At 39.2% G+C, this 17,576-nt stretch overlaps 1 protein-coding gene across 5 annotated transcripts in view; it reads right to left on the minus strand.

Moving 5' to 3' along the window:
• The window catches only part of MBD5 (methyl-CpG binding domain protein 5), a 271,962-nt gene that overhangs the window by 41,333 nt on the left and 213,053 nt on the right, over window positions 1-17,576 (minus strand). For 3 of the 5 annotated variants that reach the window (XM_033947317.1, XM_033947316.1, XM_033947318.1), the window contains 2 exons: window positions 10,879-11,907; window positions 4,928-5,127 (listed from right to left, as the gene is read on the minus strand). In XM_033947317.1, coding sequence (XP_033803208.1) covers window positions 4,928-5,127; window positions 10,879-11,907 — 1,229 coding nt within the window. The remainder of the gene's footprint in view (window positions 1-4,927; window positions 5,128-10,878; window positions 11,908-17,576) is intronic. The other 2 variants (XM_033947320.1, XM_033947319.1) reach the window with 1 other exon arrangement.

A 17,576-nucleotide genomic window follows, 5' to 3' on the forward strand; every position in this document is an offset into this window, starting at 1 on the left:
AACTACAGACCGGTGAGTCTCACATCAATAGTGAGCAAACTAATGGAAACTCTAATCAAACGCCAATTGGATACGATCATGAACGAGGAGAATCTACGGGATCCCCGTCAACATGGATTTACTAAGGGGAGATCCTGCCAATCCAACCTGATCAGCTTCTTTGACTGGGTGACGAGAAAGCTGGATGTTGGGGAGTCCCTGGACATCGTATACCTGGACTTCAGCAAAGCATTCGATAGCGTACCACATCGCAGGTTGCTGAGCAAGATGAGTTCTATAGGATTGGGAGACACGTTGACGAAATGGATTGGGAACTGGCTTGAGGGTAGGCTTCAGAGGGTAGTGGTGAATGGCACTCCCTCCGAAACGACGGAGGTGATCAGTGGAGTGCCACAGGGCTCCGTCCTGGGCCCGATCCTGTTCAACATCTACATAAGAGACTTGGCAGAAGGGCTCCGAGGTAAAATAACATTATTCGCTGATGATGCCAAACTAAGCAATGTAGTGGCCAAGAGTACAACAGACAAAAATTCAATGCCCGACAACATGATGCACGACCTACTACTACTGGAGCGCTGGTCTAGGTCCTGGCAACTCAGCTTCAATGCCAAAAAATGCAAAGTCATGCACCTGGGCAGCCAAAATCCATGCAGGACTTACACCCTAAATGGCGAGATCCTAACAAGAACTGAAGCAGAACGTGACTTAGGGGTGATCGTCAGTGAGGACATGAAGGCTGCCAATCAAGTGGAGCAAGCTTCCTCCAAAGCAAGGCAAATCATAGGTTGCATACACAGGAGTTTCGTCAGCCGTAAGCCTGAAGTCATTATGCCATTGTATAGATCCATGGTGAGACCACACCTGGAGTACTGTGTGCAATTTTGGAGGCCGCATTACCAAAAAGATGTGCTGAGACTAGAGTCGGTCCAGAGAATGGCCACCCGAATGATCGCGGGTCTCAAGGATCTCCCGTACGAGGAAAGGCTGGATAAGTTACAGCTCTACTCACTCGAGGAACGCAGAGAGAGGGGAGACATGATCGAGACGTTCAAGTATCTCACGGGTCGCATCGAAGTGGAAGAAGATATCTTCCTTCTCAAGGGTCCCACGGCAACCAGAGGGCACCCGTGGAAAATCAGGGGAGGGAAACTGCACAGTGACACCAGGAAATTCTTTTTCACTGAAAGAGTAGTTGACCGCTGGAACAATCTTCCACTTCATGTCACTGAGGCCAGCAGAGACTGGATGGATTCCTGAGGGATAAAGGGATCGTGGGATACTGAGAAAGCTAACCAGAAAATAAATGTAGAAACCCAACCAGGTCGTGCAGATGCAAGACCGGAGGGCTAGGACTTTGATAGGAAGATAGGACTCAATTAGGAAACCAAGGAGGCATGGGGGCACCTACTGGTGATTTAGACAGGTCGTTACCTGTTTGGGCCGCCGCGGGAGCGGACTGCTGGGCAGGATGGACCTATGGTCTGACCCAGCGGAGGCACTGCTTATGTTCTTATGTTCTTATTTTAAGGCCAAATGGGATAGACACGTGGGATCTATTCACTGAGTCAGGTGGGGAAGGGTCATTGCGGTGGGCAGACTAGATGGGCCGTGGCTCTTATCTGCCGTCTATTTCTATGTTTCTATTGTCTTGGTACATTTGAGTGTCAATAACAAAGTGTGGAAGGTAGGTTCTGGAAGCCAAATTTAAGTTCTTAGGTAGTCAGTTGAACATAAGAATTGCCGCTGCTGGGTCAGACCAGTCGACCAGTGCCCCGAGACTAGCCTTACCTGCGTACATTCTGGTTCAGCAGGAACTTCTCTAACTTTGTCTTGAATCCCTGGAGGGTGTTTTCCCCTATAACAGTCTCCGGAAGAGCGTTCAAGTTTTCTACCACTCTCTGGATGAAGAAGAACTTCCTTATGTTTGTACAGAATCTATCCCCTTTTTAACTTTAGAGAGTGCCCTCTCATTCTCTCTACCTTGGAGAGGGTGAACAACCTGTCTTTATCTACTAAGTCTATTCCCTTCATTATCTTGAATGTTTCGCTCATGTCCCCTCGCAGTCTCCTCTTTTCAAGGGAGAATAAGCACAGTTTCTCTAATCTCTCACTGTACGACAACTCCTCCAGCTCCTTAACCATTTTACTCACTCTTCTCTGGACACTTTTGAGTAGTGCTGTGTCCTTCTTCATGTACGGCGACCAGTGCTGGATGCAGTATTCCAGGTGGGGGCATACCATGGTCTGGTACAGCGGCATGATAACCTTCTCCGATCTGTTCGTGATCGTCTTCTTAATCATTCCTAGCATTCTGTTCACCCTTTTCGCCGCTGCCGCGCATTGCGCGGACAGCTTCATTGACTTGTTGACCAGTACTCCCAAGTCTCTTTCCTGGGGGGTCTCTCCGAATACTGCACCGGACATCCTGTATTCGTGTATAAAAGTTTTGTTACCGACATGCATCACCTTACACTTATCCACGTTAAACCTCATTTGCCATGTCGCGGCCCATTTCTTGAGCGTGTTTATATCACGTTCGCAATCCTCCTGCGTCTTCACTACTACGAATAACTTCGTACTGTCTGCAAATTTAATCACCTCACTTGTCGTACCAATTTCTAGATCATTTATAAATATGTTGAAAAGCATGGGTCCAAGCACCAAACCCTGCGGCACTCCACTGGTGATGCTTTTCCAGTCCGAGTATTGTCCATTTACTCCCACTTTCTTTTTCCTATCCGCCAACCAGTTTTTAATCCACGTGAGGATTTCACCCTCGATTCCATGGCTTGCAATTTTTCAAAGTAGTCGTTCATGCGGGACCTTGTCGAATGACTTCTGAAAATTCAGATATACAATGCCGACCGGGTCACCCTTGTCTATCTGACTGTTTACTCCCTCGAAGAAGTGCAGCAAGTTCGTCAAGCAAGATCTTCCTTTGCTGAAGCCGTGCTGGCTGGTCCTCATCAGATTGTGTCCGTCAAGGTGATCTAGAACCTCCAGAGTAGTATTCTCATGTACAGGACACATGAGACAGGCAGAGCTCCACAGTCTCCATGCATAGATGAGATGGTATTGTAAGATAAAAGGGATTTAGATTTATGAGGAACTGGGCAACATTCTGGGGCAGGGGGAGCCTATTCCAGAAAGATAGTTCCACCTTAACTAGGGGGAAACAGGCTGCTGGCACTAACTTTTAAAAAGGAGGTTGAGCAGCTTTTAAATAGAACCTGGGGGAAAGCTGACAGTCACTTAGGAGCACATGGTTTGGCGTGAGGTATCTTTGAAAAATGCTATCAAAATGTAGGAGATATGGCATTCTGATAGAAGGTTTGCAACAAAGGCAACAATAAGCCAGATGCCTTTAAGGGAAGCACAGCCATTGAGTTAAGACTGCAAATTGTAGACAAATAAAAAATACACTTTAAAATGTCTGTATAAAAATGATAGAAGCCTCACAAAACAAGATGTAAGAGTATATAGCACTATAAACAGTGGGAGATATAATAGGCATCTCAGAAACCTGGTGGAAGTAGGATACCCAAACAAGATATTTTGATACTTTACAATGATAGGGTGATCAAATTGGAAGGGGATGGTATCATATATTACAGAGGGAATGGAAATGCTGCAGGAAACATATTATAATGTTGAATCCTTATGAAAAGAAATTCCATGTGTGAATGGAAAGAGAATAGTGGTTGGAATATACTACCATCTGCCTGGTCAGAATGAACAGACTGATCAAATGTTAACAGATACTGTATTAGGGAAATTAACAAACTTTGCTGTCCTAACTATATCTGGACAGATACTGGGATAGAAGATAAACTATTGCTCCTCACCAAGTAAATGCCTGCTATGCTCCTAAACTGACCCATCACTATCTGGATATTGCCAAAACATTGACCAAATTTTCAGCAGAATCATTCAGATGCTGCCACTGAAACTCTAGATATGGATCTGGTGCATTTTCCTCACGGATAAGTCCTGCTGAATATTGACCCTATGATTTTTGTGAGTTAAATGTAAAAGTTTTAACCCCCCACCCACCCAAAAACAAAGATATGTTAAAAAAACATGAGTAAAAATATGTGCTAAAAAATTGGCATACTTCTTTGCAATCTCATTTAAATGAAGGGATTAGCTATTATTCCCCAATGCAGGGAGATGTTAAGGCCTTGAAAGCTTGATTCATGTTCTTCTATCATCTGAAATTTAACTTCTTGGTCCATGGTGGAATAGTCTATGAACCAAGATAGGGGGCTGGGACTTGGGTTCTTGAGTCTGGCAGACCACGGTAGTGGGGATCATGGGACAGACCAGGAAGCCTCCACTTAATTCAGTGGTTAGAGCTGCAAGTTACATTGCTTAAAAGCAATATAAACTTATGAATTTTACTATTGATCTTCTGATGTAAAAAAAAAAAGTCCAGTAAGTTTTGAGAAAGGTTTTTTCATGTTTTGGTACACATTTTGTTATTAGTGCACTTTTTAAAAAATCTTACAATGCTTTTTCAAATTATTTGCTTACTTCATCATAGGTTAACTTTTTTAATCCATGAATCTTTAGAAAGGCAGGTAAATAAAACTAATCAAAGTGAGCTACATTGTGTTGTGTATTACATAGTCATATTTCATTACATTGGCTTCAAATTCTCAAGAGGCTTCACTCCTTAATTCCACTGTTTTAATTTAAAGCCTCTCCTTATGTTTTGTCTATGTTTATTATCTTTCTCTCTGTCTTTATTAGACTGTCAGCTTCAAGAAGCAGGGACTGTCTGTAAAGTGCTATGTACACCAGGCAACACTGCACAAATAGCAACAGCAATTTGTAATTTGAAGTAGTTTTCAGTAATGAAAAAGAAAAGTAACACATTATGCTCACGACTTTTCTTTTAATTATCCTGAAAGAATTAGATCATTACCTGAAAGTTCTGAAACAGACAGGCCATGGGGTTTGGATTATTAGCAGGCCCAGCTGAAGAAGGCTGTCCTTGAAATTCCTGGAGATTCTGATACCCTTGAAGAAGCTGCTGTTGCTGTTGATTTGAAGGAAACATCTGGGGGTTGTTTAACAGCGACTGGAGGTGAGTCAGCTGATGGTTATTCACCGATGCCATATCTCCTATAATTCCCCCAAATAGAAAAAAAATACATGTCAACTTATATTAATTCTGCACATCTGCATGATTTTATTTTAGATGAGGAAAAAGCACATGCCAAACACAGAAACATGAAGCACAACAAAGTTTATTTTATCTCCATATGCTCATTCACATTTCTAGTAAGGAAGACTTTCTTCAGCTATATTCTTCCTTCTTTCAGCTTTCTTTCACAGGCATTATGTTTCTTAGAAAACAAGCATGTTATTTACAGAAACGTCTCTGTGAGGGAACACGTAATTCCATAGGTAGAATACAGGCGTCTAATAAATAAACTGAGTGCACTTGGGATGGGCCCCAAAGTGATGGACTGGGCCAGAAACTGGTTGAGTGGAAGGCGACAGAAGATATTGGTCTTGAAACTTCTTTTGATCATGCCTATGACACTCAAAACAACGGAAAATATTTCTGCATCTTTGAGCCACATTTTTTTGGTCTTGGACTGCATTCCATGGTACCTGAGGATCTTCCCTCTCTCCATACAATTCATTAAGCAATTGCTTGAGACTGACACCTCTATAATTGTTCTGATGTGTTTCAGGCATCCAGCTTTTTTTTTAATGCTTTTTCAAATAAATTCACAAGAATCCACTTGTTACAGAAAACCAGAGTATAAAAAGAAAATAGAGTCTCCAAACCAAACAGAAAGAAATTGAACAAAAATAATACCTTAAAATATGCAACATTTGAAAATGTAGGTATTAAACATATTTTTTAAACTCTTAGAAAGTCCTCAATACATTTAGGAAACAAAGAAAAAGACAAGGAGATCTCATATTTCTAGACAATGAATATATAGTTGAATAGGCTTAACGTGTTTATAATTGACCAAAATTTTTTTAGACTGCCCTACAGCATTTTCTTAGTGTCCAGAAAACTACGGAAATGCTCAGAAACATAAAAAAAACATATTTAATCCAAGTATATCTTGTTGAACATTTACAGGGATATAACTAAGCAGAAATGTACCTCCCAAACTTTTTACGTCTTCCCTCATGGCTAAGAATAACTTCCTCCGATCTTGGGTGGACTTTGTCACGTCAGGAAAGATCCAAATTCTCTGACCCAAAAACAAACTTTGAGAATATCGAAAAAATATTCTCATTACTGCGTTATGATCTTGCTCAAAGACAAAGGATATTATCATTGTGCCATGATACTCAATCTCTTCTTGGGAGTTTTCCAATATATCAGTTAAATCATTTAAATCAATAGGTTGTGATTTCTCAGTCTGATTATCTCGAGAAGAAATGTCAACTTTCTTTGGAAGGTAATATATCCTATTGATAGGTGGAATTGAGTCCTTAGGAAACTAAATTTTCAATCAGGTACATTTAAAACATATCAGAGGAGTAGGTATTGAGGATTTAGGAAAATTCAATATTCTAAGATTATAGTTCTCCAACTGCTCAATTTTCTTCTGAAAGAAAAGTCTGTCCTTGACAAATGTTCCTGAAAGATTTTGAATTAAGGCTATTTCTTTATTAATTTGATCAAACTTTGTATTAGTTTCAATTTGAATATTATGAACAAAAGCTGAAAGATCATCAAGTTTACTTACGATAAGTGAAATATCGCCAGCGGATTTAGTAGCAGCAGCTTCTAGCTACTGAAGCACTTGCCAAATGCCATCCAGAGTCACCCTTGAAGAGCGGTTTTCCTCCACTTCTTGAAATGTTGAAGACTTGGCATTCAGGTCGGTGTTTGGCTCCCCCACTGCGTGAGGGTGTTGGACTCATCAGGAGCTCGGCACTCACGCTCTCAGCATCTTCTCCTGCCAGATTACGTGGCAATCGGGCTGCTGGGGGGGACAACGAGATCTCAAGCCCCACAACTCCAGTGGCTCCCTCCTTCGGAGTTACCACTGGGTTCCTTCCCCCTTCAATACTGGCTGGTGAGCTGGTCAGAAAGCAGTCCATCGATTCTTGTCTGGGCATGGAGAGGACCACCCAAAGAAAGCTCTTATACTTGTTATGGGGCATTGTCAGTATTCTGAGCTGAAAAGGTAAATTCTTATTGAAGATTGTAAGGCACGACGGAGCGGATTCTGGCTGCTAACATACTGCCGCCATATTATTTCTGGTTTTCCAGGCATCCAGCTTTTTATCAGTCAGGATGGGGGATATCATAATCCACTGTCCTTGGCTGCAATATCAATTGCTCATCCCCAGGTTTCACCTCTACTTAAGCATTCATGTGTCCAATGTAGATTCATGATTGGTTCCAGGAGTAACATTTTTTTCACTAATTTACATAGGTGTAGTTCGGGGTATGGGGAAGAAGACATAGCTTATAGGTGTTACAGAATGTGGAAGTTAAATTAATTTGGGAAAGAAACTGGACTAATCATGTCATGCCTATATGGTATGGCGCCAGCTCAAATGCATAATGCTATGTATGGCCTGGACAGTGAAAAGAGGATGGGATTTTTAATAAAACGCCTTTCTGTGCTTTAGAATTAAAGCAGTTTACATATTACATACAGGTACTTATTTTGTGACTGGGGAAATGGAGGGTTAAGCGATTTGCCCAGAATCACAAGGAACTGAAGTAGAAGAATGAAATACAGTTAGCTTTTTCTAGAATTTCACTGGCAAGACTGCAATATCATAGAAATAGAACAATGTCTGGTTATTAACCACATTTGTGGAATTCTTTAGCTTGATCTATTTGATGGCTCTCTTCCTATAAGAAATTTAGACAGGAAGAGGGAAATTCTGTAAGGGCCATTTAAAGTTAGGTGTCAGCAGGTGCCTAGATTGTACTTGCTGGCGCCTAACTTAAGTGTTTTAATCGACATTAAAGGCAGATTAAAAAACAATTATTAGTGGCTATCACCCAAGCGCCTAGCAGCGCTTAGTGATGCTGCATGCCTAAGAAGTTGTGTTTAGGGGCGGAGATGGCCTTAGGTGTCTCTAAGCATCTCTAGGTACGTTTTTATGATAACCCTGGGCACCAGAAATGTAGGCCTTTAAAACCCTGGCCTATATTACCAGTGCCCAAGTTCATCGTTAGAGGCCAGTAGCCACGATTCTTGAACTGGCACCTAAACATGACTGACACGGAGCAGACACCATTTTATTTTTAGGTGTCAGCTGTTTCAGGCGTCACTTAAAGAATCAGTACTGAATTATGTAAACGTGGCTTTCAAAATATTTACTAAATTGAGAGATTCTTTTATTGTATGATTTTAAATTTGTTATGTATATACATGGGAATAAATAAATTAGCATATATTTGACTTTAGTAAAAAGGCCCCTAAGAAATTAGGGAGGGTTTGCAGTCTACTACTTTGGACTTTACAGGTTTTCTGGAAGGATCAGCTAAAGCTAAAGCAACTCTCATAATGACCTTTGCCTTGGAATCTGATCAGAACTAGTGTGTGAAATTGGATTTTCGTTATATTAATCAGAATTTCTTGGATTATAATATATCAGTATTTCCTTACTTCTACAGAGTTATGCAGCAGAGGTATGAGGTCTTTATGGCTCTGAAACCACAACCATTTGATTTTGCAGAACCTTTTTTTCCCTTCATTTTCCTTGTAAATGTTTTGTAAAAGTTAATGGTAAATTGTATGTTTTTCTTGATCCCACTAATTCAAGGAATTTTCTGAAAGCAACAACTGTTCCAACTCCTATGTCTGCATTAGCTTCTACTCCTATTTCTAGATCCCAAATAGTTTAAAGGGAATGTCTGGCATGTAAGATTTAAATTGAAGACTGTTTGGTACAATTTCTTTTTTGTTTTCCTTCTATAGAAGAGATTGTCCTCCTGTACTCTTTTTTTTCCTGTTTATTTCTTATTGTTGAGATTAAAGATATGCTTTGCTTATTGATTTTTTTCTTCATTTTTTGTTACTTGCTTTTTCTCTTTTAGCTTGGTGTTCTTATTTTTCTCTCAAGTGTATACAGATGTTGGAGAAGGAAGAGAGATTAGATAAGAAAACATCTAAATAGGAAAACGTCTAAAAATAAGGGGCATATTTACTAAAGCTTAGCATGTGCTAAATGTTAAAAAGCCCATTTTATACCTATAGGCTTCTTAGCATTTAGCACTAAGCTTTAGTAAAAGGGTCCCTAAAACAATAAAATAAAAGGACAAATCCAAAATAAGGTACCTAAAAATTCATAAATAAAAAAAACTTGATTTTTTCCTGGCTTCTAAAAGTTTTTGCATTTATGTTGTTTTTAACTCATTCACTTCCTCTGCTACATATATAAGCCCCCTCACTCTTTCATCCTAGTCCTTTCCTCCTCGATTCCTGAAAAGGATTGTTTTAGCAGTAGTACTACCCTCCCATTTGCAGCCTCCTTGCTCTCTCTTGCCACTTGGGAACAAACTGATGTATGCTATGACACTATCATGGAAGTGCAAGCCACAATGATATATGGCATATGCTATGTGGTAGCGAAGGGGGCTAAAGAAAACAACCATGCAGCTAAAAACACTCAGCTCACTAACAGGTTAAAAAAGAAAAACAATTTTATTAAACATGAGTCAAGTTTTCATTCATGATGCTTTCTTAGCCACTGCTGTACAGTGAGCAGAGGGTTTCAATATATAAGCAACAATGACATCTAGATCATTTTCCTGGGCATGAACTCCAGATGTGGAACCTCTTTACCACATGTATCAGAAACCCTCTATTTAAACACTCAGCATTGGCTACTTTGCTAGCCCATTATCTCTATGCTATGATACTTTAAAACAGAATATTATACATGACAATCCTAAAACCAGAAGAATGACAATACTGCTTAATTTTAAAGTATCTGGTAGTAATTTCTTAATGTTAAAATTAACCTCTCGGGTCAATTATGGGCTGATTGACTAAGGCTTTTCTCCCAGGTTCTGTCAATGGGGACAAAAGCTTTGTGAATCAGGCTTTCAGAGTTCTTGTGGTTTCTAGGACAATGCCAAAACAAAAGGTTCAGAACTTTTCCTACCAGTACCACAACTTCCAGAAAAATGTTCTCAGTTTTCTCATTACTACTTATTACTGGAACTTTTCAAATGCTCTACTTTAATATTGATTCATTCGATTGGAATATTTGGCTATTTCAGTTTCACCAACCAAAGGAAAATATTCATGTGGGGGCTGTTACTTTTAGTATATTATGTAAGGCTATAAGCGCAAAACAACTTTGTTCAAAATTAATAAATTGTAAGCTAAGTTGAAAAAAAGGAAAAAACTGTAAAACTATTTTATCTGGGAAGATTAATAAAGTCAAATAACGCTAACATGACTCAATTAACTGCATATTTTATTTATGTGTATTTATACTTAACTTTACAGGATGATTCCACATTTCCCTTTGGTTCTGTTGATAAATATACATATGCATCTACTACACAGCTACTCATCTTAACCCTGTGATGCCACCACATATACTATTTTCAAAAACATACCCATCAAAGAGGGTTAAAAAAATAAAATCAGTACATTTACTTAATTGTATTTTAATATGTATGTTTGGTTTAAGTGGCATCAGAATTAAAACAAAAAGATAACAGAAACTAATGTTTTCAGAATTAAACTGGAAAACAATTCTGTTATTTTTCTGCAATTGATTTTAGAAACAATTTATTTTTCAGTATATTGAGACTAATAAGCAAATTGGCATACAAAATACTTTTAGAACCTATAAAAAGTAAAAAAAAAAATAAAATAAGATGTTCCCTTTTTAAATCTTTGAGAAAATGCAACTTACCAAGCAAACCTGTCCTCAGTAGAGGGTTAAGTAGTTGTGGCACCACAGAGTTACTGTTGAGTTTAGCTGGACCAGATGCATTCCCACCATTATTAGATATGTTCAGCAATGTTTCTGCCATTGACACCACTGCTGTCCCACCAAGCGTTGAGACAGTCAGTGCTGCCATTGCTGATGATGTAGTAGTTGTGGTAGTGGTAGCCTGGGAAGAAGTTGCTATAGAAACCTCTGGATGATTAATTGTGCTGCCCAATGAAGAGTTCAGGACACCTCCCAATAGCTGGGGATTCAAACCCATTAATCCTGAGGACCCAAGGACAGCTTGGAGGAGCAGGGGGTTAGAAGCAGTGCCACTGCCTGAAAAGTTTGGCAAAGGGTTCCCTATGGGGTTGACTGAAAGGGTTTCGGGTTTGTTGCTGTTTGACTGATTGGTTTGCAAATGGTCTGGAAGGACTGCCATCTGTGCTTGAGGAGCTATAGGATTGTTTTGCTGCTGCTGAAACAGATCTGAAATGGGCATGTTTAAAGATGGTAGGGGAAGCATAGATGCTGCTTGAGCTTGGTTCTGAAGCAAAGCTGCTAGAAGCTGAAAATGAACAGGCTGAAATGCTTGCCCATCCATATCACTGGATAGAAAAGCTAATGCTGCATTTACATTTGGGCTGCGAAAACCTAAAGGGTTGAGATTGACCTCAGACTTGCCTTCTCCTGTTGAAGGCTGGAGCATACTGAATACATTCTGGCTTAGGAGATGTTGTTGATTCACTGGTAAAGAGATAGGTACAGAAGTGACAAGGTTTGGATTCAAAAGGTGTGGAAGATTGTTGTTTGAAGAGTTGTTCTGTGGAAAATGAAGTGGATGCTCCTGGCCAATAAAGGGAAACACATTCCTCATAGGAAGTTGACTCTGCAGTGAGTTTCCAGCTGTAGTGGTGACAATAACTCCATCCTGAAGAAGAGATGTAGTCTTTGTTATGGCAGGTTGATTTATACCAGCTATGGTTATGGAAGGTGATGGTCCTGAACCACCTGTAATAAATATGAATACAAATATTAACAACAAGTGTTTAGAATATATTTAATTTAAGCATTAAGATTTGTCAGAAAGTATTTTTCATGCAAATTGCAGAATGCCTTGGGTGATTCTAGGACACATATGAAGAATGCAGGACTAAAACAACTTCATAAAAATTGTAAATGTATCCGAGAGCAAGTTTTAGTAATTTATTTTAAGTTTTTGATGTCATGCCAGGTTTTCAATACCAAAAGCTTACAAATATGACAAAGATTCCCATTTAGCCAATTATTTCTGGATTTGGATAACTACTGTCAATCCTCATAGTTACATCATTTCTACCTATCAAAAGTGCTTAAATCCATTATACAAATAATTTTATTACACGGTTGACAAATGTTTGGCATCATTATTGCTAGTCATTCCACCTGTATGGATAATTATCCAACTCATCAGTGGCCTTCATATTTAATATTTTCCATAATTAACACTGATAAATCATGTAACCTAGTTTGGCAACTAGGGGAAGCTTTTCATACTTAGCACCAAGCTCAGTTATTTTCTCTGTGAGCTTCTCTTTGACACAGCCAAGACTAATTCACAGTAAACAAGCTATGTAGCTCTTGAGAGAGGGTGGGGCAAGGCTGAATGGGTTGTAAGAATCCATATTTTTTTTTCTGAAAACAGTTCTTCTTTATCATTAAATATGCATGTATGCATTCACACTGTTGGGAACTAGCAATCTTATGGTGCATATTTTCAAAAACAAAGAGGTAACAATTGCATACTAAGTGAATAACTATTTCTTTTGCTTTCTCAAAATATATAGAGAGCAGCATTTTCAAAAGAACATCCAAGACCAAATTGAGACATCCTGCTCACATCATAACTTCCTGTTCAAAAATATGTGAAGACATGAAAATGAATAGATTTCTAAAATGAAACATCTAAAGCACGAATGCCAAAAAGGCAGGCACAAATATACCTGTCTGGCATAATTTGTACAAAAATGGCCACACTGACATCCCTGCAGAACAGAGGGGCAGCCTAGTCAGTTAACTGGACTTTAAACAAACAGGACCCAGGTACATATCCCACCTTAATTCCTTTATAGGTTAGTGTGAGCCCTCTGGGAACAGATAATAACCTATTATACCCTAAAGACACTCTACTGGATGGGCCATTCGGCTTTTATCTGCCGTCATGTTTCTATGTTTCTTATAATCATCATAGTAATGCTGGTGTCTTATAAATTCAAATTCAGTAGGTACAGTATAATCTTGTTATAACGCACTTCAGGGGTCCTAGAAAAACAGTCCATTACATCCAGAGTTGCATTTAAAAAACACACAAAACTTTATTTAGGTCAACTTGAAACAACATACAATCAATGAACAACAGTCACTGCACAAGCATATCAGCAACATCAATAACAAAACTCAGCAAAGCATTGGTATGGCACAAAATGATTGCAAAACCAGAACACTAAAAGATGTTCTAAAGCATTATGTCGTACTGTACCGGTTAAGAAAAATAATCTGTCATTTTCTTCTGGGATGCATTTTGATACTGTATCACTGGCACTCTATGCGCCTTATAGGCAGAGCCTGCATGTCTGTTATAGCCGAACAAAACTACAGCTAAAAGTGGCTCTGGGGACCAAATTGGTTGTCCGTTATATCCGAAAGTCTGTTATATGCGAGTCCGCTATATGCGATGGTTTTCTGCATGTTTAAAAAGGCACACGGCCGGGACCAGCGGACCTCATATGCTATAGACGAGGTTCTGTTATAAGTGAATCCATTATAATGAGATTATACTATATTTCTATGTTCCAGGACTCTTTACCACCTTCAAGAAGAGCATCACTGAGTTGAAAGAAAAAATGTTAAGAGGTCATACTCTTGAGGTAAATTTCAAGATGAGCCAAATAAGCTACAATTTTACTTCAGCGGCCATCTAGCATTTGGTAGATCTACATAATCAATCATTCTGCTGTAGTTAATGAGAATAACTTTGAGTTGACAAAGGAAACCTCAGTGAGAGTAGTCCTAGGACTACGATAACTTATGCTGAGAAAGCACATTATTCTGTATCAGATACACGAGGTTTGACAATTAAGTTTGCGAACTTGCCATCATGGACGTACGTTGGCAGCACTGTACAAACAACTGAGTAAAGTTTCATAACCTTGGTATATCAATGTCTAACAGCTGTGCTCATGTTGACATGTGGCAGTGCTGAGTGGCTTTCATTATTGTTGTTGAGTGCTTTTGTGTGCTGTCATGAGAATGTTGGAGCTTGAATTAGAGCAATGAACAAACATTAAATTGCTGGTTAAACTTGACAAGAGCGGAAGTGAAATCAAGGACACGTTAATCCAAGTTTATGGGGATAATGTCATGAAGGAAACGGAAGTGTACAAATGGATTAAATGGTTTTCTGAGGGGAGAGAAAGCATCACTGATGAAGAAAGGTCTGGGTGGCCAGTAACGAGCAGAACTGACAAAAACATTGCAAACATTTGTTGAATTGTGCGCCAAAATTGTTGGCTGACTGTGAGAAGCATAGAAGACCACATAAACATCGATAGCGAAACAGATAGGAAAATCTTAACTGAATATCATGGCATGAGAAAGATGTTGCAAAAATTGTCCCAAAAGAGTTCACCGATGAACAAAAGCAAAAGAGAGTCAAAGTTTGCCAAGACCTTTTGGAGAGGCAAGGCAATGTTTTGGGATGTTATCACTGGTGATGAAACATAGGTGCACCAATATGACCCTGAATCAAAGTCAGCCAATTCTCCACAACCAAACGTCAAAACTATGTTGCTAATCTTTTTTGATATCAGAGGGATTGTTCATTATGAATTTGTACCAACTGGACAAACAGTTAACCAAGTTTACTATTTGGAAGTGCTGAAAAGGCTGCATGAAAAAATTAAATGAAAACGACCTTAACTTTTCACTAACTCATGACAATGCACAAAGCTCATACAGCACTGTCTCTGAGGGAGATTTTAACCAGAAAATAAATAACTGTATTGGAACCACCTCCTTACTCACTTGATCTGGTCCCCAATGACTTTTCTCTACCCAAAGATAAAGGAAATATTGAAAGGTAGACATTTTGATGACATTCAGGATATCAAGGATAATACAATGACAGCTCTGATGAGAATTCCAGAAAAAGAGTTCAAAATTGCTTTGAAGGGTGGACTAAGTGTTGGTGCATAACTTCCCAAGAGGAGTACTTCAAAGGTGACTAGTGATATCCAGCAATGAGGCATGTAGCACTTTTTCTAGGATGAGTTTGCAAACTTACTGTACTTTTCGCTCCATAAGATGCACTTTTTCCCCCCCAAAAGTGGGTGGAAATGTCTGTGCGTCTTATGGAGCGAATATAATCATTTTTAACCCCTCCAGTACCTTTTTAAATTCTGGTGGTCTAGGGTATATTGGCAGGAGCGAGCTTTCTGATGGCAACCATTCAAGAAGCGGCGCAGGCCAGGCTGGAGCATGGATAGATTACCATGCTAAATGAATAGATGATCTGATTTAGGAAACAAATTTTTAAGTAGCAGAACAAGACTAAGAATGTTTAAGGTACAAACAATCACAGAGATCCCCTCTAGAGAATGCCAAAAAAACAGATTACTTGACTGACATGGAATGGTTAAGGTGCCTTTTGGGGAAAACCCTCCCCCCCAAAGAACTGTCACTCGACTCCAGTAACAGGCCAGTGCCATGACCTGCATCCTAAGGGAACAGATAGAGATATGCCTCTCAAGACCCTCCTATAGAAAAATCATAATGGCAGGAATGTCCACCTCCTGCACTAAAGATACTCGATTTGAAAGTCAGACATGCCAAACTAAAAGATATGCCAAACAGGTAGAAGCCCTGCATGACTTTAGCAATGTAGATACCACAGCTGCAGAATAGTTTGTACATTAACCTTTCTCTGCCCACCTGTTGTTGGGAGCATAACCCATTTTTCTGGACTGGTCTAGCAGGAAGATAAGGAAGTTCATAATTAAGCTATAAAGATAGATGGTAACTATATGCAGTAAACAATGTGAAAATATTCTTTAAAATATTCATTGTTAATCAGCAACATGGTAGTTTTAAAAATGCTCCAACACCTGGAGGGGGAGGTGCCTAGATGCTGCACACTAAGGCCCTGATTCTACAAAGTGCGTCCCGATTTTAGGCAGCTGTAGGCGTCCTACATAATAACATAGTAACATAGTAGATGACGGCAGATAAAGACCCGAATGGTCCATCCAGTCTGCCCAACCTGATTCAATTTAATTTTTTTTTTTTTCTTCTTAGCTATTTCTGGGCAAGAATCCAAAGCTTTACTCGGTACTGTGCTTGGGTTCCAACTGCCGAAATCTCTGTTAAGACTTACTCCAGCTCATCTACACCCTCCCAGCCATTGAAGCCCTCCCCAGCTCATCCTCCACCAAATGGCCATACACAGACCGTGCAAGTCTGCCCAGTACTGGCCTAGTTCAATATTTAATATTATTTTCTGATTCTGAATCTTCTGTGTTCATCCCACGCTTCTTTGAACTCAGTCACAGTTTTACTCTCCACCACCTCTCTCGGGAGCGCATTCCAGGCATCCACTACCCTCTCCGTAAAGTAGAATTTCCTAACATTGCCCCTGAATCTACCACCCCTCAATCTCAAATTATGTCCTCTGGTTTTACCATTTTCCTTTCTCTGGAAAAGATTGTGTCCTATGTTAATACCCTTCAAGGTTCAAGTTTATTTAATTTTTGATGAATCGCCTATTACAATTTCTAGGCGATGTACATATTATAATTTAGATAGAAGAAACTTACAAAATAAATTCAAATATCAAATTTAAAACAATTCAGACATGAGTTTGAGGGATAGGGTTAAAAGTTACAATATTTGGGATTGGTTAGAAAAAAAGGGAAAAACACAAGGAAGGGATTTATAAAACCAAAGCACAATTTAATGAAATAATAAAATTTTTAAATTAGTTAAAATAAACTAATGTTAAGAGTCATAGGCATCTTTAAATAAGTGGGTTTTTAACAGTATTTTAAATTTTACAATATCTTGTTCAGATCGAATATACTGAGGCAGAGTATTCCACCATTGTGGGCCCATAACTGTAAACATATCTGATCTTCTGGTCCCAATAATCTTCAATGACGGTACCGAGAGTAGATTTTGTTCAGATGATCGTAGGGAACGTTTAGGTTTGTATGGAATCAGTGATCTGGAAATGAACTGTGGCTCATTAAATGCCAATGTCTTAAAAATAAGCAACAATATTTTAAACATGATCCTGTGGCCAATAGGTAACCAATGCGCATCTATTAAGAGTGGGGAAACATGGTCAAGTCGTTCAAGTATTTGAACGTCTGAATCATATCTCCCCTGTCTCTCCTTTCCTCTAGGGCAGGGGTGCCCACACTTTTTGGGCTTGCGAGCTACTTTTAAAATGACCAAGTCAAAATGATCTACCAACAATAAAATTTTTAAAAACACAAAGCACACTGTACGCAGAGAAAATGTTAATTATCATTTATATTCTGGGTTTTTTTTCAAAGAGATCAAGGCAGATGACTTTATGCAATGTCACTTCAGTAACAACCATACAAAAATAGACAATAGCAGGTTTTAGCGCAGGGAGCTGCGTT

This window comes from Geotrypetes seraphini, chromosome 5, assembly GCF_902459505.1.
Source record: "Geotrypetes seraphini chromosome 5, aGeoSer1.1, whole genome shotgun sequence".
Lineage (NCBI taxonomy): Eukaryota > Metazoa > Chordata > Amphibia > Gymnophiona > Dermophiidae > Geotrypetes > Geotrypetes seraphini.